Source organism: Urocampus carinirostris, chromosome 5 (genome assembly GCF_059441175.1).
Source record: "Urocampus carinirostris isolate Australia breed hairy pipefish chromosome 5, RoL_Ucar_1.0, whole genome shotgun sequence".
In the NCBI taxonomy this organism is placed as follows: domain Eukaryota; kingdom Metazoa; phylum Chordata; class Actinopteri; order Syngnathiformes; family Syngnathidae; genus Urocampus; species Urocampus carinirostris.
Window position 1 is genome coordinate 24,095,016 of NC_142353.1, and position 24,388 is coordinate 24,119,403.

Genomic DNA, 24,388 nt, shown 5'->3' on the forward strand with positions numbered 1-24,388 from the left:
TTTGGGGGACAAGATATTTACAGATCTACAAAGAAATATACTATTATATATAAAAAAGGTGGGCAGCACGGCGGCGCAGTGGTTAGCGCGTGTGCGGCACAGTTCTAAGGTCGGACTTACTGTGCGGAGTTTGTATGTTCTCCCCGTGCTTGCGTGGGTTTCCTCCGAGCACTCCGGTTTCCTCCCACATTCCAAAGACATGCATTTCAGGTGGATTGGCTGGTCCAAATTGTCCCTAGGTGTGAATGAGCGTGCGAGTTGTCTGTCCCTGCGTGCCCTGCAATTGGCTGGCAACCAGTTCAGGGTGTCCCCTGCCCACTACCCGATGATTGCTGGGATGGGCTCCAGCACCCCCACAACCCTACTGAGGATAAGCGGTGCAGCTAATGAGATGAGGTATAAAAATGGTAGGTTTTCATACACAACATATTGAAAATGGTTTGTTGATCCCTTTAACTCTCGGATCATAGGGGCACCATTTCCTCCTGGACGAGTGCAGAGTAGTAACAGAGCATAAGTTTCCGTAGTGTAGTGGTTATCACGTTCGCCTCACACGCGAAAGGTCCCCGGTTCGAAACCGGGCGGAAACACTCTTTTTATTGACATATTACGTTTCACTGATTAGATTGCATTCCTTTATAAACTACATACTTGTGCCCCCTGCTGGGCATAAACTAATAAGATTACAATTGTTATAAGTCTGAGACCTTTTGAGACTCCTTGTAATTAAGGGCTGTAGAAAAAAACACGACTTGATTTGAATGATAGACATGTAATACACCAGTTAAAACTAAATTAGGATTAAAACGAAGAATGTCGGTGTAAATAGGGGAATATATTCATTGGAATTATGTCTTATTTCAAGCGTAAATAACGTGTGCTGGAAGCGATACATTCTAATATTAAAGGGAGATAATGAGGTCTTGTTTTGTTGTTGCTTCCCCCTGTACAATTGTTATCTTATCGTACATTTATGGTTTTATGCAGCATTTTTAAACAGCATTTCGGTGCCTGAAAACACAGATTTAACGCTGAACATTGAGCGCATGCGCACCCTGCATTTTGAATCGGCACCGCCTTCAACAGTCGCCAGGTTTCCGTAGTGTAGTGGTTATCACGTTCGCCTAACACGCGAAAGGTCCCCGGTTCGAGACCGGGCGGAAACATCTTTTGTTAATATTCTTATGTTTTTATTGCTTTTATTGATGACATACAATCGCAATGTATACCATTGTAAATTATACCAACTCAAAAGCAGATTAACAAAAACGCAATTTCACTCACGTGATTTGTTGTTTTCTACTGCAAGTTGAGCCCTACCTGATAGTGATGGAAATTCCGTCCCTTTAACAATTAGCAGAAGAAAAAAGGGACGGTTTGGTCACTTTGATTCTCTGTAGTTTGTATTCTTGCTTGTGTGTAGCACTCGTTTTCAGTTGTACTACTTAATACAGTAACATCTAGAGGTCAAATATTACACAGCATCATTGCAAGTTTTTGCTTCCCTTTTTAGAACCTCGAAAAAGGAAATGATATACATATTCATCTCAGCTTTGATGGCCATTGGACAATCGATTAAACAAATGCCCTGACAGCAATACATTTTACCACTATAAAATGTAGAAGTTCTAATGTAGGAGAGTTAAAATAACACGAGTAAATCCACGGAAAATGCTATAAAACATATTCATTTTTTACACAATTGACAGAAGGGCTGGATGTATCTTTGGGAATAATCATCCATCCAATATCTGCATCGCTTATCCTCAGTAGGGTCACGGGGGTGCTGGAGCCCATCCCAGCCATCCTCGAGCAGTGGGCAGGGGACACTGCGTGTTTTTGGAATGTGGGAGGAAACCGGGGTGCCTGGAGAAAACCCAAGCAAGCACGGGGAGAACATGCAAACTCCACACAGGAGGTTTGATCTCATGACAACCAGCTCAGTAGCCTAGATGGTAAGGCGCCCGCTTTGAGACTGGGAGGTCGGTGGTTCGCGCCCCGGCCGAGTCATTCCTAAGACTTAAAAAGTGGTCGGCGGCGCCCTCTGTTGGCTGCGGCTGCATCGGCTCGCTACAACGGTCAGGTGCAATCGACATTTCGTTCTGTGTACATTGTTACACAGAATGACAATACAAGGAAATTATTATTATTATTATATTATATCAGATCTGTACCGCACACGCGCTAACCACTGCGCCGCCATGCTGCCCTGGGAATAATCATAGCCTAGTTATTAGCCTGGTCTAGAGAAGGCTAGCTGTAGAACTGGGTCTCCACCATGGTGCCCACGGGCACCATGTAGCCGATTTAAGAAAATTTGACATCTGTGTTAGACCTAAGATTTATGGCCCGAGCCCGAACCCGAGGCAATTTCGGGCCGGGTCGGGCCTGAAATGTCAGTCATACGGTCGGGTCGGGTTCGGTCCTGCTTTTTTTTTTTTTTTTTTTTTAATTAATTAATAATTATAAATATATGTTCATTAAAAATATATACTTAAACTATGTATGGATATTATAGTAAATCAAATATTATTTGTGTACAATTAGTTGTGATTGCGGAAATCATAGCGTAGTGACGTTGGTGACTTTTCCATCCGCATTAACAAACGCATTTTGTAAAATACGATTGCGCTTTATTGTTTAAATAAACGCGTTATATAGACTAGAATCTCCCAATTATTATAATTAGCTCGCTTTATTTTGTTTTAAAGCGTATTATATAGAATACGATCGCTTTTGTCGGAAGCGTACATTGACGTTGGTGACATTTTCATCCGCGTTAAAAAACGCAATTTGTAGAATACGATCGCGCTTTATTGTTTAAATAAACGCGTTATATAGACTAGGATCTCCCAATTGTTATAATTAGCTCGCTTTATTGTTTTAATAAGCGTTTTATATAGAATACGATCAGGGGGGGGGGGGGGGGGGGGGGGAATTTGCATGGGAGTCGGAAAAGGGCACAACACGTCAACACCCCCTCAATGAAAGTGCTGCGCTAAAATCTTAAGGACGTACTACTACTGCTGCTGTGGATTATGGCCCAATGATCAAGTCGTCAAAATGACGGACGCCCTTAAATGTTTTCGCTACCTCAAAAAAAAAAACCCGTCAATGACAGATTGTCGCTTAATGTAACATCTGCAGTGCAGACACAGAAATATAAAATATGTAAATGTTTGTACAGTTTTATTTAACTTAGGCCTAGATGTTGTAACAAAAGGCAGAGTTTAATTTGTTATCATAAATCACCCCTCCTTATAAATAAAATATGTAATTTCGGGCCCCTTTCGGGCCGGGCCAGCAAATCCAGTTAATTAGTCGGGCTCGGTCCGGGTCGGGTTTAATACCCCTCGGGCCTGCGTCGGGCTCGGGTGCTTTTTTTTGGCCCGATCTTACCTCTAATCTGTGTCCCTTTTTAACCTCTAACAATGACAACTTGGTAACAACATAGTAATAACATGTTATTTTAGAAACGCATATCAAACTAGTATCCTTCAGTAACAAAAAAAGTAGCACTTCGAAAAGGTTGGCAAAGCCTTCCGTACGGAATGAATCACCATCGTCACTGAGCCGAGCTTAATTTGACCAGTTTACATGCAACCAATTTGAGGCTCAATTCAGGCAAAATAACAAACATATCCCAGCTTAATCCCTTATCGTCGTTTTGTGCAATGACCCCCAGATAAGCGAGTACAAGGATTGTCTCTGAAATCTTTATTCCATGTTAATACCATAAATATACAAAACTGAAAACTATTTCACATGCGACAAAGGCCAGGCGAGAGTGCATTCAATGTCTTTTATGCACGCGACTCCTATCGGGGCATCGAATGCTCTTTACAGAATGTACAAATACGGTATTAGTTTGCACTCGATTTAGTGAAGTAACACGGTAAACATCTTGTTTTTTTTTTCTCATTTTCTTGACATTTTTCAAGTGTAGACCGGCTTGCACGATTCATGTTTGTTGAAATGAAAGAAATGCCAAAATATCCGCCAGCAAACTATGAATTAAAAAAAATGGACATTTGGTAGAATTCTCACAGCTTCTGAGGACATACAGTAGTACAACACTTCTCTGAATCGGCCGTCACTTGAACACTAGCGCACCGTTTGATGTTTGTAACACTTGAATCATTGATAAAACCACAATTATAAATTATTTCATAAATAAGAACTAAAAAATAAAACTATTACAGTAAAAATGAGCAATACTGGGGTTAATGTCCACCTATTAATGACTTTCAACACACGAGCCACAACACAATGGCCGAGATCCAGTTCTTTTGCAGCAATTCGCCGTATGGCACGCATCCCCCACCCCAAAGTAATTGTGAAAATACAACAGTTCCAATAGCCCGGGAGAGAAAACTACGGCCCGTGGGCCACATTCCCGTGAGGCTTTTTCATCTGGCCCGCCAAACAAAAATGTTAAAACTAATTGTACGCATTTAATCGGGGGATTCTGGGTGTTTTCCACAGCAGAGTTCCAACGAGTTCCAGTTTTTGACAGTTGCCAACAAAAAATAAGGTCAAAAAAAAAAAAAAAAGAAAAAGATTAAGAACACCCATTCAAATGAATTCAATCAATCATGAATAAATGAATCCATATTAAGCAAGGGCTGCACTTAAAGTGACAGTGTGTATTATTCAGTGCCTCCTAGTATTAATACAATGCAATTCATTTAAAAAAGCGTATTGATCAAAATAATCGGCAAAAAAAAACACAAACTATCGTACAAACTGGCATTAAAAAAAATCTTGTAGGGAAATTTTAATTTATTATATAACACGAGCTTCACTTAGGGAGATGTAATACTTGACGCCAATCTTGTCGCTAAGGGCATCCGAAAAATCAAAAACCTGGTGAAAGGCCGGGCAAAAAGAAAAAAGTAGGAAAAAAAATTGTGCTTCTTGAACACTTTGAGTCTCTTATGATTTTTAGCACTTGTTTCCAGTTGCATGACAGAATAACACAAAACCTAGTGGGTCAAATAGTACACACTGTCCCTTTAACTTTTATACTAAGGCGGGGACGGGGGGGGGCTTAAACTATTATAAGGGCCGGAAATTGGCTTCTGGGCTGTTTGCTTGAGACGTGTGTATTAAATACTTTAACAAAGTACTATTGTAGATTTAGTGCCACCATTGTACCCTAACATTCAACATTTACCTGCTATTTTAATCATGTATTTAATTTCTTTATCAAGATATTTCTCAAATGTAATCAAAAGTCAAAGCTTCTGAGGAGGCTGTCGAAAATGTTGAACTTTTCAATGCATATTTATCAAATTTAGTGCTTGAAAATGGGACATCATTTATTACTTTGCTTTAATTATGAGTGCCTTGAAACCAAAGTGATTAAATGTTTTATTAAAAATAATAAACATAACATGTACTTGTACATGTATGCATGCTTGTTTATTCATAAATGCATCTTTGCTGCAATTTTAGAAAAACTCATCTCCTTTGTCAGTATATTTTTGCCCAAATGTGCGAAAAAAGTAAAAATAAATTTAAAAAAATGCCCCAAATTAGAAATATAATTTCTAGTATTTTTCCTTCCGGACCTTGTGCCAGATTTTAAACCCAATGGAGCCTGTGACTCAAAATGTGCCCACCCCTGGAAAAGTCTGTGCAGCTTTGAATTAAACTAGCAACTGATATCAATGGATTGATAATTTATTAAGTGACATTAATTCGATTTTTGTTGTTCTGCCTCTGGTGGTACCAAGTTCAGCTGAAGTTTGCGGCCACTTGTTGCGATACTTACGCCTAGCTTTGTATTCCAGATTTCAAAACAATTTGCTGTCTACTTGCATTTTAGTACATACTGTGTAAATTGTTGGGTCGTGTCATAAGTTAAAAATCAATCATGTGCCTTAGCTGAAAACAATAATGTACAGTATGTGGAGTACTGCGTAGCATTCAGTCAGGTGCCAAAATTAAAACACAAAATTACATTTACACCATTTCTCAGTCATAACCATAAACCTAGCCTAGCTCCACCCACTTTTAGGTCGGCTTGTTTATGGAGGACAGACGCTCCCCTACCTACAACCATTCGAATTACGAAAAACGGCAGATACAACCTTTTTTTGGGATGTCGAAAAATATCCGGACATTGCTGTAAGTTAGATTTTGTATTGTGCACCTTTTTCACGAGAACAGGACATTATTGTAGTGCTTCTTTCCGCTGCTACTGGCGAGTGGTGGCGCTGTGAGAGCTCACCCAGCATCCACCCCGAAGAAGAAATCCGCTTTCTCTTTCTAGTTCGTGTGTAAACATACTGTACTGTATGTCTGGCAGGCTAAGAACTTTTTTTTATTGTTTGATATCTTGTGCATCCATTCAATATGGTCGGTGTAAAGTGTAAGGAAGAGGCGAGCCGTTTCTTTTGAAATGAAAGTGGAATAAGAAAGCTTGATGCGGTTGAGAAAATGGTTGGATAGCTTTTTTTTTCGTCCACTTTCAAGTCTCCTAACTCTTGAAGCTCATCTTCCAAAAGTAAGTTAAACTTAACGTATCTTTCTAGAGCACATTATTTTATGAAATGTGTATTTTGTAGTACAAAACGATACAGGTAACTTATACAAGCCTTAAACATACATAAACCTTATAAATACAAAACAAAATACTGAACCAATTCAACTTACGAACATTCCTCCGGAACCTATCTTGTTCGTAAGTAGGGCAGCGTCTGTAGAAAGAACCCATACATTGCAAAGAGTCAAGTCCGGATCGATAGCAGCTACAAATTTGTTCGACATCTGACGAGCGACCACAACAATTATGCCAAACTAAAAATACACATATTTTCATTCGTCTTCCTGTTTACCAGGTGTGTGTCAAACAACCGAGGGACATGCGATTCACATCTAAGGGCATGGGATGTTAACAAATTAACAAGCTCGTTGTATGTACTTCGACCTGCACACATCAAACTGTCCTTTTTTTCCCGTGGGGTGAGTGAGTTTGTTTTGATAATTGACACCGGATGCCAGTTCGTGATTTTGACTATTATGCACTGTTTAAATCATTATCAGCCCATCACAATGCTGTTCTTTGATTCTCACAGCCTTGAAGGCTGATCTGTTTTTGTAACCTACGAGATTTCATAAAGAGAAAGGGCTCAGTGGGAGGGCCTTGAGATCATGTTCGAATCTCTTATCTGAGGTTTGGCTTCTCTCCCTGTTCTGTCCTTGCAAGTTCAAAATCCATTGATGTCTTCTCTCCTTATTTTAAGTCTGTTAGCGGTAAGATCTTAAGCCTGATGCCAGCCCGGAATTTGTGCCAGTGCAGAAATGTCAATCATAATGTTCAAGTTCATGTTTCTCTCTCGCTGATTTTTTATTTAAATTATCCACCGGTCATTGTTTTTTGTTTCTTTTTATCTGGATTCGCGCAATTTATTCTTTCTCGCTCTCCTCACACTCCTCTTCTTCCCAAGTCCTCTCAAACTAAATATGGAAATTCGGGTTTGCTCTGGGCTCGATTCATGAAGTCAAGTTAATTTGTCGGGCTTAGGGTGATTCGGGCTTTAATACCCGCGGGTCGGTTCACATTTTTAGGGCCGATCTTACCTCTAGAAAGTATTTACTGAACTCTAAACTAGTCAGTAACAAACGCGTCCGCTCCAATAAAGGGTTATTTTTAGCTGTGGGCTCGTAAATCCCGCTAATGGAGACGACTGGCAGGTAGTGTGACTCGTATGGGCCCGGGAAGCACACCAGCAGACTGGTTATGAGGTTCAAGATGAAGTTGAAAGCATTCTTTTGAAGAGCAAAACAAGGGAGTGATTTCAGGAAGGACACATTTGTGCAACTGTGGGTGTTTATGGATGAGGCTTGAAGGCCCCGCGAGCAGCGTTTGATGCGGCGTTGGCCGCAGCGTTGGCTGCTGCCGTCTGGACCGTCTTGTTGGACATGACACCGGTGGCAAATTCCTGCTGAGCCTTCTCGAAACTGGCACCGGTGGTCCGATACAGTGCGTGGACCTGCACAGATGATGTACTTAGCAAATCTTTTTTTTTTTTCAGACAATAAACTGTAATGTCTATAATGTCACCAGGGAAGGAGTGGGCAGATCGATATTTGGATCGCATCGATACTTCGCTCCTCCACCAATTTCCTATGATTCCCCCAATGGAGGGGTGTGCAGATCAGTTCAAATATTGTCATTATTGATGCTGAGGAAGTGCTTGGATTGGATCGATACTATTGTCCTGGGATCTATCGTCTTCTCATTGTAACAATCACTATAATTGTTGTTAGCGGGGTTTAGAATTATACATACTGTTGAATTGGATCCAAATGTGTTTAAACTTTATTTGCAATACTGACTTTATTTTCACAATATTGTGTGATGGAAAGTATTTTAGTTGCCTTGTTATACAGTAATTGCATTCCACGCTAGGTTTATTTTTATAGTGTTAATGGTTTTTCTTTTTTTTTTTTTTACATCGTCTTGTTAACATTATTTGCACTTTTTTGCTTTTTATATCTGATATGGGGGGCCAACACGAGTGCAGCGGCTCTTGGCTCACCCATCCAGTGCTTTTCTGTGTATCTACTCAATGTTTGTCTTTGGACTGTATCCACGAATACATCGGCGTTACACCTCTACATCCGACAAGAGGTTGTGGACATGGGCTGCCGACATTGATACAAGATCCCGACGAATAGGCAGACCACCGGGTGCTTCGTGGATTGCTATTTGGCCCAGGAAGAGACGGAGGCTGTGGCTATGTAACAAGTCTTGCAAGCCACCCCTGCCATAGCTGTATCTTACCAACGTCAGATCCATTACCCCTAAAACGGATGATCAGGAGCTACAACTTGTGGGAAACCACTACATTTGCTATTTTATCATAAAGGAGTCCTGGCTCATTTCAAGAATTCCCAAGGTTTCTTCATTTTCCTCATGTTGAGGTTTTTGAGTTTTTCCTTGCCCTCGTATAGGTTTTAGATCAGGGGATATTGTAATAATAGTCTGTAGTTTGCATTAATCTGTGGTCTGTGCGGCCCTTTGAGACTCATTGTGATTAAGGGCTATTCAGATTAACATGACTTGACTTCTTGCACTAAGAGAAGCACTCCAAATTTTGTTGTACATTACAATCAAATGACACATTAAATACCACATTCATTATTTTCAATATATTGTGCAATTGAAAATATTCCATTTATTATGTTGACATTGTTATTTTTGTATTTTCGATACATTGCTGATTTTTGGGGTTAGTGTCTCTTGACTTTTGTTCTAAAACAGTTGTAATTAAATCAGTATATTTACTTTTTATACCGTTAAAGTTTGTAATGTAGTCAATGAATAAAAAATAAAACATTGTAGGGACTAAGCTCTTTTATCTGTAATTATTGTAATCATAGACTTACTCAAAGAAGGAAGGTAGGGGATGTCAATTGTTCAACGATCATGACATTTCCAAATAAAAACTTTGATACAGATCAAAACTATCCGCATATACTTGGATACTAAAATTCCAAGTATCGCCCACCCCAAAACCCCAAAAAGCAAATCGAAACTAGATCTTCTTTAAATAAGCCAACACGAGTATTGTACCTTTTTAAACATGATGAGGGAACCCACAGACAGTGTTGTAAAGAGTGCCGCGATGAGTAACATGATGATGCCCACTGGGATGCTTGTGTTCAGGCCCATGAGAGCCGTGATCCAGCCACTGCAAGACAAAACTCAAATCATAAGTTAATTCTATTTTTAATAGTGGACGACAGCAAAGGAGAATGCATGGGATGCCAGATTGTTATTTTCACTACTAATCAGTATAGAGTATTTTCCATCATTTATCTAATTCAATATAATCATAAAATAAATGTGTTTGGATACAGAAATCCCCTGTTTTTCGCCGGGGTTGTGTTCCAGAAATGCCTCACGATAGTCAAAACTGGCAAAGCAGAAACCTTTATATATTCAATTATCTATGTAATTCTGGTCTATTAGTGATCCCAAGAGCCAAGAAGAGATCCTCAGGTTCGAGAGCGTTATCCATTCGGGCCCCGATGCTGTGGAATGCTTTGCTCTCTGAGATTTGATCTCTAAATCTACGCTTATAGGGTCTTTGTAACAAGTTGGAATCTCTCATTTGAGGCTTGGCCTCTCTCCCTGTTGTCCTTGCAAGTTCAAAATCAATTTAGGTTCGTTCTCCTTATTTTGAGTGTCTACTAATCTTTAAACAAATCACCAGCAAAGATTTTGACCTGACCGGGAGTGTGACTTTGAAACTCGCTCACCAAGTGCCCCAGCCGGTGATGCCGATGGTTTGTAGCACGTGAACTCCGAACTGGCAAATGTAGACGAAGAAGAAGACAAAGAAGCGAAAAGAACTGTCGCTCCTGTAGTGGAGAGGCAAAGCACACTAATAATAATAATAATAATAATAATTTCCTTTGTATTGTCATGGAGTGAAAGCAGGCAATTAACGGTTATACAACAGTATTTATCTGGCTAACAACATTAACAGGATTCCTCTCAATCTAGCCACCACTTTAACCAGCTGCCCACAAGGAGGCGCTCCAGAATTGTTAAAAATAAGAACTAAAAGTATCAGAGACAGTTCTTCACCAGGGCCATCACCACCCTAAACAAGCGTGAAAAACTGTGAAATGTATTTATTTTGCCAGTTGGATCAAAGAATGGGTATTCATACCTTATCTTACCTACTTATTTGGGAAAATTGTTGATGCTCAATGTTATTGCACTACTTTTCACTGCGCCATTAGGATGATGCACTTTTTTTCATTGCACTATTATTACAACTTACACTACCTTGAAAATATTTTTGCCAATAGATCCTTACATTTTTTCAATCTTATTTTTCTCTTTAACTCTTTTATTACATATGTATATATATGCTCGAGTACCACGTCTGAACTCTTTGCAAACAATTGGCGCTACGTTGTTATCAATTACAAAGACAATTCTTTTCTTTAAAATGAATGCAAGGAAATTGAGCTGGTATTGTTATTTTTGCAGTTTTGGAAAATTCCACAGTTTAGAATTGTCTTTATTTTATTTATAACAACAAACTGAACACTGTTTACACAGCGATTATAGGTGGCACTCCAGGATAAACATTTAATAAAAGACTTAAAAGGGATAAATGTAATATCAAATAATGTTGGGATACATGGACAATGGAGATAACTGTCAGCAAGAAAAATCTTTGTAATATGGCAAATGTCTTTAAAACAATTGTATTAATGGTTTTATCATTTTTTTTTATTTAAAAAAAATAATTTTGGGCCAAATTGCGCATTTGTCAAAATTTCATGTTAGACAGAACACATTTTAATTTCAAGCGTTTGAAGAAAGCTGGGATGTCTAGCGCATCCCAAAGATATAAAAAAAAAGAAAAGAAAAAAAAATCAAAATTGATTTAAATAATAAGCAAACGATCACATATCGATCACATGCATTTTCTTAAATAATAGATAGATAGATAGATAGATAGATAGATAGATAGATAGATAGATAGATAGATAGATAGATACTTTGTTCATCCCCGAAGGGAAATTCACATTTCCAGCAGCATCCCTGAGCTGAGAACAAATCGCAGATTGATAAATTTGCATCTATTTTACAGGTGGCCACCGAGAGGGACCTGACACAATTGTCGGCCACCTTGCTGCTAAAGTACCCCCAAAAACAAAAAAGTTGCAAAAGGCTAGGCAAAAGTAAGATGGTGCGGTTCATTTGTTTCCAACCCCTTCTGTAGCAGAAATGAATTCAATAGTTGTTGTTTTTTTGTTTTGTTTTGATAAACCACTACAAGAGATTGAATCTTAAAGGAAAAAAAAAAAAAAAGAAAAACAAAACAAATCTTACCCCCCTGAATCTTAATCGTAATTCAATTGTGAGCCTCTGAAAATTCCCCAACCCTACAAGCTTAGGCACACTTATTATGCCTATAATTTACTAGTGTGGCCCTCGTGATAGTGTTTTTTTTTACCATGTGCCCCCCGAGCTAAAAAGAGTAACACGCCTGCCTTAAATACAAGACAGCAACTGAGGAAAATTATTTTAGGTTGACAGCTTTGTAAATCGTGATCCCTTTGTACTCTCTCAATGTAATCTTGTAAGATCACCATACTTCTACATACAGTTGTGTAAGTTTCGCTCACCTGAAAGCTCCATACAGCGGTCTGTACCAGCAGACAAAGGAGCAAGGCGTAAAAAGCAGAAACCACAGCATGGCCAGTCCAAAGTCCACGCCATGGGTCTGGTCCACACAGAACCAGGCCAAGCAACCAAACATGTTGACAAACAGCGTGCCGGCGTGGACTGGTAGAAAAGCACGGTAAATGACATAACCAGTAAAAATCACTCAGAGGATGACATAAAAAAAAGAACCTGACTTACACATCCACAGGTTGTACATAATCTTCACCGTCTTCTGGAACTCGATGGGAATATCCACTGCGATGTCGTGGTAAAAACAGGGACCCACCGGGAACTTCTCCGGCATGGGGGGCCAGTTGTTCTTACGACCTGCCGAGATGTTTTGTTTAAATAGTTGTAGCCTGAGCGGCAAAAGCATCATCAGTCATTGGCTGTATTCAGTGTTGGGCGCGTTACAGAACATTAGTAATTACAGTTATTAGTTACATCATTTAAAAATATTCATCTACCCCTAAATTTATGACACCAAAAAGTAGCACGTTACTCTGAAAGTAACTATCCTGTCACAAATTATCGTATGTATTCACATAGAAGCCGACCCCCAAAGATTGCTTTAAAATAGCTACATACTAAAATAAATAGAAGAAAATGAGTACACCAGGGCCAATTGCAGCCCACAGTACGATAGTTTGAGCCCCCTGCCTTCATATAAATGTTTAAAGGGACAGGGACAGTGTGTATTGTTTTGTGCTTCCTAGTGGTAGAAAAAAAACATTTACCAAAAAAAATATCCCCAAATATTTTAAAAACAAGCTAAAATATTTGAAATATGATATAAACTACTCATAAGTTGAGAAATTTGCATTTATTTTACATAACATGAGCCGATTGTCCACGCTCTTGCTGCTAAATAAACAGAAAAAAACAAAAACATTGTGATAGGCTGAACAGAAAAATGAGAAGAATAATGGTGCAGTTTAGTCACATGGAGTTTCGTTGCTTGTATTCTTCCATGTGCTTTATAGCACTCGTTTTTGGTTGCACTACACACCTGTGGTCTCCAACGTAATGCTCCTCAAGGACAGCCAAGTTGCCTGCAAACCTGTTCTGAAAATAGCTCACCAGTGCTGGGTCATTGAAATTTTCATGTAAAATTATTTTTGTTGGTGGTATTTTTGTTAGTTTGTTTAAACTTAATTCTAATAACTAACCTGGTAATAACATAGTAACAACATAGTAATAACATTAGTTTTTATTTTAGAAAACAGGGTTACTTTTTATGCTAATTAGTAACAAAAAGTAGCTCTCAGCTTGAAAAAGATTGAAGACTTCTGCACAACATACAGCTATATTTAGAAGTCAAATAATAAACACAGCCACCTTGTTGCTAAAGGTACCCCACCAAAAAAGCCCATGCAAAAGATGGAATATTTATTATTGATTTCTTTCAATTCAATTCTTAATGTTTTTAATTTTAGATTTAATTTGGTGTATCAATTGTTCTAAAATATATTTGAGAACAGTGGAATGTTTTTATCACAGCTTTTCTTGTGGTAAACCCGATATGGACCCCCTCACCCAGAACCTAGCTCCCATCCCAAGTTTAGTTTGAGACCTCTGTTGTACGCCAACGTGTGGAGGCACTGAACACTCCATATTTTTTGGCTTATGCAATCTTAAGAGCTTTCAAACCAACATTAGCCAAGACACTCCATATCCATTTTGTCTCTGGGCCTCAAACCACTCGAAAATCTCCTTCTCCATTTCTGGGTACTGTCCATGCTTATACCGCTTGTAAGCATGTTCAGCCTTGGGTGCAATTTTCAGTGATTTATCCTTTTTCCATGGTTTGACAATTTTTGATCTAAACCAAACTTTATTGCTGCTATACGGTTGATTGTTTTTTAGGCCGCCTTTAGAACCTTTAGCTTGAAGTCAGCAGTGTAGGAGATATATTTTCTTTTTATCTCAAGGTATGGTGTGTTGCAAAAATGATTTTATAAAAAAAAAAAAACAACATACATCAGACTATTGCTTCAAATTCTGTGCTCAAATTTGCCCTGTTGGATTGTTTTTCCAGTATAAAACACCCCCGGTACCACCCTCCGCACTACCGACCATTACTGGTGACACACCACCAAATATGCACATATAAACTGACCAACTTGATTTCAGTGTTTAATTTTTTAGATGTAAATTGGGTTTAGATGTGAGTATGTACGGTAGGAAAATATCTCCATGAGGAAAAATTCAGCGCGCTCGTACTCTGTGCTTGACACGGTACCACGTTAAATGTATTAAGTGTTACATAGTGCTGCACAGATGTGTATTACTTCGTAAGTAATACAGAAGTATTCTGAAATACGAGGGCACTGTAAATCATAATCTACATTAAATAAGAAGCAAAAATAATGCTGTAACGTTACAAAAGACTTCATTAATAATGCGTTGAAATAGTTACAGAGAAAAGTAATTGCGTTCCTATGCAACAGGTTAGTCCCAACACTGACTGTATCAATATTCTAAAGGCAAAAACAAGCAAATAAATAAGGAAATAGGACAATCTAATCAAACTAAAAAGGTTTTTGTGGCAGAGCACTGATGGACTTACTGACCCACTCCTCCGTGAGACTGCAGCTCCCTTTCCCTTCGGTCCAGCTCGGCCGCTTTCCTCTCCAGCTCCTCTTGCCTTCTCAGCAAATCCGCCTGAGCACGTGCCTGGTCCTGCGACAAACGCACACATTTAGCCAGATAAATGAGTCCGACTTGCAATAAGGTAAGCTTTTGTTCTGGACAACAACTGAAAAAGGCGTCCCTCTTATACCGTGTTTTCAGTGCTAAAAGAGGCGCCAAGATTGTCAGAATTTTGAATATGCGCCTTATAATCCTTGTCCTGAATAAATTGGAAACACAGGTGCTTTATTACATTATTGCAAGTATTGATCAGTCAAAATTGGTCACTGACCATATTTGCATAGCAGTTGTGACAACTAGGGTCAAACTCAAAAAGCGAATGTAAGAGCGACAAATGCTAACCACCAGACCACTAGGGACATAGATGACTAGGACACGGCAATAGGTCTAATCTCTTAACCACACTATTTTTTAAATTTTAGAGAAATGAGAAAACAAAGTCATTTAAAATAAGTATAACATTTTGTTTCACTTTTCTTAACTCAAACTAAGCAACTGACAAACAATGCTGAATATGTGAGGCCATGATCTTATTTATATATTTCAGGAATACCGAATTACTTCCCTCAATGCCTTTCTCCTCATTCAGTTCAGAATGTCATGCGCTGCGTTAAGACTTTGCAAGTTGGGAATACAATATTGTATTTCAGTGGTTCCCAACCTTTTCTATACCATGGACCGGATTAATCTCTGACAAAATTCCCCACAGCCCGGCCTAATGATAATATAGACATGGTTGGTTGGTTGGATCCTTTCACCACTAGAGTCATAGGGGCACCCTTTCCTGGGGTGTGTCTTGGGTAAGTACAGCCTTGTAGCGCCCTTCCCTCTCCAGGCTAGCATATGTTTCCACCCGGTAGGGCAGCGTCTGTACTACAAATGGAATCCATGTGGGAGGTATTATGTGCCAAAAGAGAAAGTCAAAATACATAGCAATTTTGTGTCAAAGAAACCAAAGACAAAGGTACAAAAAAAAAAAAAACTAGAGGATGGAATATTTGTGTTATTTACACTGTAACTTTAACTTCTAGGTTCAATATTCTCAGACAACATTGAGAAAGCTTTGTGCCACCTGGAAATGAATTCATTTGTAGAATAATTTGGATAATGACTTTAATGATATACAGTACTATGTGTATTGTCGATAAATGTGCCGAGGAGGATTAAAATCAAGAGCTTTTTTAGGCATTATATGTTATAGGAGTTGCTAGCTGTATGATTGCAGGTCTGAAATGTCTTTTCTTTTCAAATTTCACTTTTGTGTTCTGTTGTCTTGTTTTGATTTGAATTTGTTCTTTCTGAAAGAAAAGATCGAATAAAGACAGGCAGTTTTTGAAGCTTTAGCTTTAGCCTACTCCCTTTGGTCACATGTTTATATATTATATCATTGTGTGCAAATATTTTGTTATTTCCTTTTGTTAATTAGCAGTTTATGCTGTTTTTTTGTGCTGTGCCCAAATAAAAAAGCCAAACAAACACAAAATAGGACAGAAAATACTGTAGGACCTGCGTTTGTTGCTGCGAGTAGGCCGGGGGCTCTTCTGTAGGCTTCATGATGGCAGGTTGTGTGTTCTGTGAGGGAGCTGGAGCAGCCTTGGGGGCATTTCCAGGGGCAGCCTGTAAAACGAACAGAAACAATTACTTTGCGTTAACATAATTATGTACGTTCAATGTAGAACAATAATTGTACATCCTGTTGTAATAAAACATGAAACACGATCATTTTAGGCCAGTCTACAAGCACTACCTTGAAATGTTTTGCCTATTTATCCTAACATTCTTTTTTAAGCCTTTTAATAAATGGTTATCCTGGAGTGCCACTTCTAATCTCGTTTTAAACAATGTTCATTATGTTGTCCTGTAAAACAACTTTAATTTTAGTTGGGTCCTTCTTTGAACCGTTCAGTCTGGGACTGATAATTCTGAGAAAGATGAGATTGGAGCATATAACACAAATAGTAAAATGCATTGTTACAAAAAATAAAAAAAAGAAGCTCAGCTGACCGTTCTGGCATCAGTGAAGGGGTTATATTCTTCTAGACCGCCAGGAGGAGTAGAACGGGTCACCTGCGTCACTGACGGATCCTGGGGGGGAAAAAAAGGAACAGATGAGGAAAAAAAGAAAAAGAAACATTAAGCACTATACGATAATAAAAAGTATAAAACCAAGCTGTTTGCCATCAAGGTAACATTGGCAGTTGTGTACAGTTTAGCAAATTGTTGAAGGGGTTGTTGAAAGTGTAGAAAAACAATCATTTAGAGCAGGGGTGTCAAACTCACCAAGGGCCACGTGAGCATAAAAGGCCGTAGCTTCTAGATGTAACTGAATGTAAATGAATGGTATGTAAAATAAATGCAACTCCTTAATGCAAATGTAATATTTATTCGGGTCAAAAACATTACTGTTGCATTGAAGAGAAAAAAATCTCACTTCACATGTATGAACTATATAAATTAAATATAAGAGATTAAAAAAAATATTCTTGGACATTTTAACAATAATTTATTTCTCAATTCCACCCATTGGCATTGATATAGGATTGATGGCATGTAGTGGCTGTCAATTTGGGGGTATTGTGGTCGAAAGGCATTGTGCCAAATATATTTTTTGTTCATGCACTCTTGACCCTTTCATTTTTAGACGCTCAGATATTTTAGGCTCTCGCGAAGCACATAAAATATGTGTCGGGCCACATTTAGCCCCAGAGTTGACACATTTGATTCAGAGAAAAATAATCAAATGTGTCCCAGGCTAGTTAACTGCTTTAAAGTACTACCTAAAGAAAGAAATATCCTAAGAGCTTACATGTGAATTGTTACTTTTGGTGCATGATCCGAGACGTCAACAACAATGTTGAATGACATTATGAGATGACTTAGGTCCAAATGACGTTATTAAGATCACATTTTTATTTTACGTAGTTTGACAAAAATCTGAATAATCGGCTTCCCCCTAACAAGAAAGAAGTCTATAAAGACGTGACTCTTTGTCAAACCTATTAGCTGCTAGCTAATTTATTGCTGATGGGTCAGCCAGGTGCAATTTTTACCATGCAAAATACCAACAACATCAATATTATTGTGGAAGATCCCAAATCATGAACCCTGCTATTTGTTAAAATATTTGATTATGTCTCCTGATCAGAGTGCAGAAACATGAATAATCATAGAAAAAACGTTCATCGACAATCAAGAAAAAGTGTATAGAAAGTGTACCCATCAGTGATGGTTACTTCTTTGAAGTATAGACGCGCCCCTACTTACGACCATTCGACTTACGTAATTGGTAGATACGAACATTTTTTTAGGGATGTCGAAAAATATCTGGACATTGCTGTAAGTTAGATTTTGTTTTGTGTGCACTTTTTTTCCGAATACAGGGCATTACTGTAGTGCTTCTTTCCGCTGCTACCGGCGTGTGGCACTGTGAGAGGTCACCCAACATCCATCACCAAGAAGAAATCCGCTTCTTCTCCGTAGCTTGTGTGTAAACATTCTATACTGTATCTCCAGCACGCTAAGAACTTCTACATTTTTATTGTTTAATATCTCGTGAAGCCATTGAATATGGTCAATGTATAGTGTAAAGAAAAGGCGAGCCGTTTCATTTGAAATGAAAGTGGAACATAGTAGCATGATGCCGTTGAGAAAATGGTTGGATTATTTTTCGGCCACTTTCTACCATGGAGGAGGAAGTCGCTTAACTGTTGAAGCTCATCCTCCAAAAGTAAGTTAAACTCAAATTGATTTATCTTTATAAAACATATAATTTTATTAAACGTTTAATTTTTAGTACAAAACAATACTGTACAGGTTACTTATACAAACCTTAAACATACAAAATATTGAACTGAAGCAACGTACGGACAAATTCAACTTACAAACGATCGTTCGTAAGTAGGGCAGCATCTGTACAGTGATCCCTTGTTTATTGCAGCGGTTGGGTTACAAAATAAGCCATGTTGGGCAAAATCCGTGAAGTTTTTGTTTACAATTATTGTGCAATAAAATACTTTAAAATGCATCGAACAAAAAAAAAACGAGGGATCACTATAACGGTTATTTTGCCATCAAAGTACCCTTTGGGGGTGCTGTTTTTCTTGATGTATTCAAAAATAATATGTTTGGATATTTGAGATCAGAATCTGAATTGGCATAAAACATTACATAAAACCTGCCAAGTAGAATTTACTTAAGAGTAGTTAGAGGTAAATGTGGGATTTGGGGGGGTGAAATAAGGTTAAACATTTCATTTGGGGGGGTTCATGCTGGTATAGCTACAAAAAATATATTTTAACTTAATTTTTCAGGCTTCAAGTAAACAGTTAACTTGGTAGAAACCAGCTGAGGCATGCAGCTTGTGCTGAATGAGTTAATACACATCGCAAGCAAAACATACCTGTAAACATTTTCCCGATATTTTTTTACATTTTTTGGTTACAATTTTTGTCTCATCCCATCTCATTAGCTGCACAGCTTATCCTCAGTAGGGCCGCTGGGGTGCTGGAGCCCATTCCAGTAATCAGCGGGCAGTGGACACCCTAAACTGGTTGCCAGCCAATCACAGTACAATTCTTGTACGGTAGAAATTAAAAAAAAAAAACTTTTTTTTTTCCCCAAACCAATCTTGTCTTGCCAGTTTCGCTTTAATTGGGATAGTCTTAGTAACACAGGCTTCCTACAGCTTAAGCTAAGTTAAATTCAAGACTTTAATACTTTTTTTTAATGCCTTTTGAAAACAAGAACAAGCTGACCACAATTGAAACAAAAGAAAAATATCACATGGATTGGAGGCAATTTTAAACACTTGATTATTTATTATTTTTTTTTCAAATCACATTTGGGTCCAGTTAAAATGTTTCTATCTGAAGAAACAGCACTCTCCAAAGCTTTAGACATGGAAAACAAAAAATAAAGTGAATGTTTCTCAGTCAAAACCGGCAGATAACTACTAATTCAAGTGGTTTATTAATGTCTTCATTATTATTTCCCTATTTTTTGTACCGTATTTTCCGCACTATATGGCGCACCATGTTATAAGGCGCACCTTCAATGAATGATATATTTTAAAACTTATGCCATACATAAGACGCACCCCATTATAAGGCGCTATAAGTGCATGCTGGTTTAAGATCAGGTAATTGTGCAATTTTGTAATTGTAATCCTGTGCAGTCCTTCGAGACATTTTTGGGATTAAGGGCTATTTACGGTAAATAAATGTGACGACTTGACTACAGTAGAGAATGTAGTTACTTCATGCAACCTCTAGATGTTGCCACGCTCAAGGGAATGTCAACAAAATATTCAAAAAGGTCAAACTTTATTAACAAACAAGCTTTCCACAACTCCATTCACTCCCAAAATAAATAAACAGCCGTTTTATTATTTTCTCTGAGGTAAAGCATTTTCCTGACACATCTTTGACATCTTTGAACAACATCGACATATCATTTTATTTTTTGTCCATTTAGTCAACACGCAAAGAAAAAAACGTCTGATACTGTTATTTTAAATGAAACGTTAGTGCAATCGCAATAAAGTGACACTCGTAATGTGCAAAAACAACGAGTGCAAAGCAATAACATAATAACTGTAAAATGTAAAACGTAAACACACAAAAGAAAAACAAAGATCACTCTATAAGCTCCTCATCGACGAATCCCTCGAATTCTTCTTCTGCTGTGTTCGAATTGACCATATCTCAGTGAATGGGCCATCCAACACGTCCGGTGTTTTTGTGCCAGCGCTGTTGCCTTCATACGTATAGTTATCGTACTGACACTTCTGCTTGCCGCTCTTTGTTGAACAACCCACTGTTCAAGTGTCTCCTCTAACTCTGGCCATCTTGCTTTATTGCCACGGAAACTTTGTTGAGTTTTCCTTACTTGGCGGAGCTTATCTTCATCCTTTCTCCACTTCCGTACCATCGATTCATTTAAGTTTAACTCTCTCGCTGCCGCTCTATTGCCGTGTTGTGCTGCGTGACTGATCGCTTTGAGTTTAAACTCGGCGTTGTACACGTGTCTCTTAACAGGAGCCATTTTCTTATACAAATGCACGTATGAAAGAGAATCTCTCTCTCTCAAACGTGACATTCTGAATAATTCTGCGTTTGTTTAAGGTAAATTGTGCTTTACATCTTCACCAGTCATAACCCTGGATTCAGACAAATACTGTATTTGTTGAATATGAATTAAGCAGTTTAATGGGGTAGCCATTTTGCCACTTAGTAAACAAATACAACACGAGCCCCGGCAACTACCAATCGTTTAATATTTCCCAGTATGCACAGCGCGAAAAATGGAGTCGGCGGCTGTTTCTCGTAGTTGCGAGACCTTGCGAATTTAATATTGAGCCATATATAAGGCGCACTGTGTTATAAGGCGCATGGTCAGCTTTTGAAAAAAAACAAGACTTTTAGGTGCGCCTTATAGTGCGGAAAATACGGTAATATGAACCCGTGTAAATATGTATATTCGTGAGGTGTTTTATGGATACACAAGAGATCAAACTGCAAGTGACAATTATTGAGAAAGTCGAAGGAGTAGGATTAAGCTTACGCTTCTTTCTATTTCTTTTCGTAAATGTTTTGTTAACATTGTTTTGTTTTTTGACCTGATAATTTGTTATGTTTTAGCATTTGTTTGAAAAAATGTTTCTTTCCTTCAATTCCATAGAACTCTTCTGATGAAGCATTTTGCATGAAAAAGGACTCTATTACGAAATCTTAATAGTTCAAAAGGAATATAAATCTTATTGATGTGTGCACAACTTTAAGACTTTCGAAAACTGAATTCCAGACATTTTAATGCCTATTGAGGCTTTATCTTTATAATCATGAATTCAATGCCTTTTAAGACTTTTCAAAGATCCGCGGGAACCCTTGTAACAGCGGGGAAACAACTATAAGAAAGATGCTGAGAAAATAGTGTGTCATTTAGTACACAAGTTACCTTTGTTTTCATTCTACAAAGTGTGTCTTGTTGTGAATAGATTGGTGCCCAGTTGAGTTTGTAGTTTATCATGGCTTGATAAAGGGAATTGCATTCATTAATAAGGAGAGCAATCGGCTGAGGTTGACAAGCATGAGAATACATAGCAAATGACATCAGTATATTGTTTGTCTATCGGTATCGTGGAGGTAGATAGTGCTAGAAATCACAACGTTATAAAATGAGAACGAGACTAACATATATACCTGTCAACCTGTACGGTTTTGCCGTACAAGTACGTTTATTATGCATTTCAAGACGTGTACGACATACGAGAAAATCTGTATGGAAAAACGCAAATTTGTCAATTATGAGTACCATCCGATATACACCGACTATCAGGAAACGGCAAATCAATCAAGTCGAACGAGTTCGCCGCGGAAGCCTCTATCTCGGTATCGTTTTTTTCGTTGCAAACGAAGCGAGGGGTTTGATTAAATGAAAGTAAGTCCGCCTCTTTTTAGAGAAGCGGCTTTTCGGCTTAACTCATTACAGAAAACCGGCTGTCAAACGGCTCACTTGCTTTGATGCACTATATTACAAATTATTATGTTGTATAATGAAGTTAAGAAGAAAAAGGTGTATAAAAGGAGAAAATTAAAAAAGACAGGTTTGTATTTATCCGTTTAATCGGTATATTACCAACAATAATTTAATGCAGAAAATGAATTAATAATTTGAATAAGAAAATGTATTATTCTATTTAATTATATTTGCATGTGTTTTTTCCTTCCACAGTGAACTTCCAAGCTACTTCATTTTTGAACTTTTTTTATAATAAACCTAGTTCATGTCGAGCAACTCAGTGTATCACAACAAAATGTTCATTAACAATATATATGATATAACGAAACACATGTACAATATAACATGTTAAACTACATAAATAAACACGTTTGAAAAACATATAGTGTAAGATTATTTTGTATTTTGTAAGGGAAAATACGACAGTTAGTAAGGGCATGGAGCCGTGGAGATTGACAGGTATGGACTAAAATTGGAATTATAATACTTAATACTTTTGGAAGGCACGCATTTTAAGTACACGTCGTTATTTCAGTTTAATATTGTTGATATGACTAAACATCCACATATAAACATTCTGTCTTCCACTCAAAGCCTTCAAAAAAATATTCCCAATGCTTACTAGATAGCCGATTACGCTACCTACATCTGTACCGACTAGAGAAATGCTATAGCTACCTATGCTAACAAAATACGATTCGTTCACCATTGCCGCTAGTTATGAAGCGAGTGTATTCTCAATTAAGCTAAATTAACTTAGAAACTAGTCTTACTACGTAGCTCCGTACCAGGAGATGCATCCGTGGCGTTAGTCTTGACCAGTTAGCAGACGCCAGCTACAGAATAGTTAGTTTACCTGAAATGGATTGTTGAAGTCCGGATCTGCGAAGGGATTGCTGTCAAAGTCGGACATTTTACAGCCTTTCAGAGGACTCGTTACTGTGTTTTACAACGTCCCAGGTCGCCTCGAAGTGTTTGATCCGTCGCTTTTCGGTCCCCCTCTCTGCCGCCTTGCGGTCTTCTCCGCCGCCGTGCTCTGATGGAGGACCCTCCGCTAGCTGCTAGCACCGTTAGCATGCAACAATACCGGGGGAAGGAAAAGGCGACGCTCGGCCGGAGTGCGACGCAATGCATTCAGCACCTCGGATAGTGTGACGTCATCACGTGTCGCAAAGTGTATAATAGTGACGTTCAAAGACTTCATTAACATTTAAGTTATGAAACTTATTTAAAATGTTAACTTTGCCGGGTCATAAACATTCTGTATCTTTCGTTCGAGAGTCCATGCACTGCAAAAATGAAATGCTTAATTTGACACCAGGGTTGGGTAGGGTTACTTTAACTGGATTACTTTCAGTTTCTTTTGGATTACTCCAATACCAAATATGCTAATAAAAGACAAAAGAAACTAAATATGAATAAAATGACTAAATTTTGTGCAGGCTTGGGGAGTAACGGAATACATGGAACGGCAAAAATGATGTTGGCAAGCTGTTTGGATTTATTTTTATTTTGTTTCTGTCGCATTTTATGTTAGTTTTGCCGGAGATCAAATAGATCAAAGCCAGGAGAGAAAGCTTACCACGTGTTGTGAGTCATAATTTTATTCATATTTAGTTTCTTTTGTCTTTTATTAGCATATTTGGTATTGGAGTAATCCAAAAGTAATTGAAAGTAATCCAGTTAAAGTAACCCTACCCAACCCTGTTTGACACACAATTTTGACACCCTTCAAAATTGGAATGGAAAACCGCAATCTGTTAAATGGTCAAAACTTTTGCTTTTGTTGAGATTTATATCCGTCTTTGTTGCATTCCTACCAACCTCAGCAAATGGCTCCCCTTTTTAATGATTGCAATTTCCCTTAATAAGCGATAGCAAACCTTAAAAGACAAAGCGACACTTGTTTACTTGCAGCAAGACATACTACTTCTCGAATGGATATAAACAAAGGTTATTTTTGTAAACAAGTTAATTTTATTTACCTAATAAACAACACAAAGAATACCCTCA

General features: G+C 38.1%; 1 protein-coding gene and 2 non-coding genes across 3 annotated transcripts; 2 read left to right on the forward strand and 1 right to left on the reverse strand.

Moving 5' to 3' along the window:
• Positions 1 to 517: 517 nt before the first annotated feature.
• trnav-cac (transfer RNA valine (anticodon CAC)) lies at positions 518 to 590 on the forward strand. Its single transcript has one exon. It is a non-coding gene; the product is annotated as a tRNA-Val (tRNA).
• Positions 591 to 1,093: 503 nt separating this feature from the next.
• Positions 1,094 to 1,166, forward strand: trnav-aac (transfer RNA valine (anticodon AAC)). The gene has a single exon. It is a non-coding gene; the product is annotated as a tRNA-Val (tRNA).
• A 6,514-nt stretch (positions 1,167 to 7,680) lies between these two features.
• scamp1 (secretory carrier membrane protein 1) lies at positions 7,681 to 23,508 on the reverse strand. The gene is made up of 9 exons (XM_088336267.1): positions 23,232 to 23,508; positions 16,862 to 16,942; positions 16,364 to 16,474; positions 14,779 to 14,887; positions 12,404 to 12,532; positions 12,166 to 12,325; positions 10,276 to 10,377; positions 9,587 to 9,704; positions 7,681 to 8,000 (listed from the first exon to the last, which is right to left on the reverse strand). The coding sequence occupies exons 1-9, from the start codon at positions 23,286 to 23,288 to the stop codon at positions 7,839 to 7,841; spliced, it is 1,029 nt and encodes a 342-aa protein (XP_088192393.1). The 5' UTR covers positions 23,289 to 23,508; the 3' UTR covers positions 7,681 to 7,838.
• Positions 23,509 to 24,388: the final 880 nt, after the last annotated feature.

Coding starts and splice junctions, on each gene's coding strand:
- scamp1 (XM_088336267.1), bottom strand. CDS start 23,288: ATGTCCGACTTTGACAGCAATCCCTTCGCAGATCCGGACTTCAACAAT. Junction 16,943..23,231: donor ACTTCAACAATCCATTTCAG/GTAAACTAACTA, acceptor TTTCCCCCCCAG/GATCCGTCAGTGACGCAGGT. Junction 12,326..12,403: donor TATGTACAACCTGTGGATGT/GTAAGTCAGGTT, acceptor CTTTTCTACCAG/TCCACGCCGGCACGCTGTTT.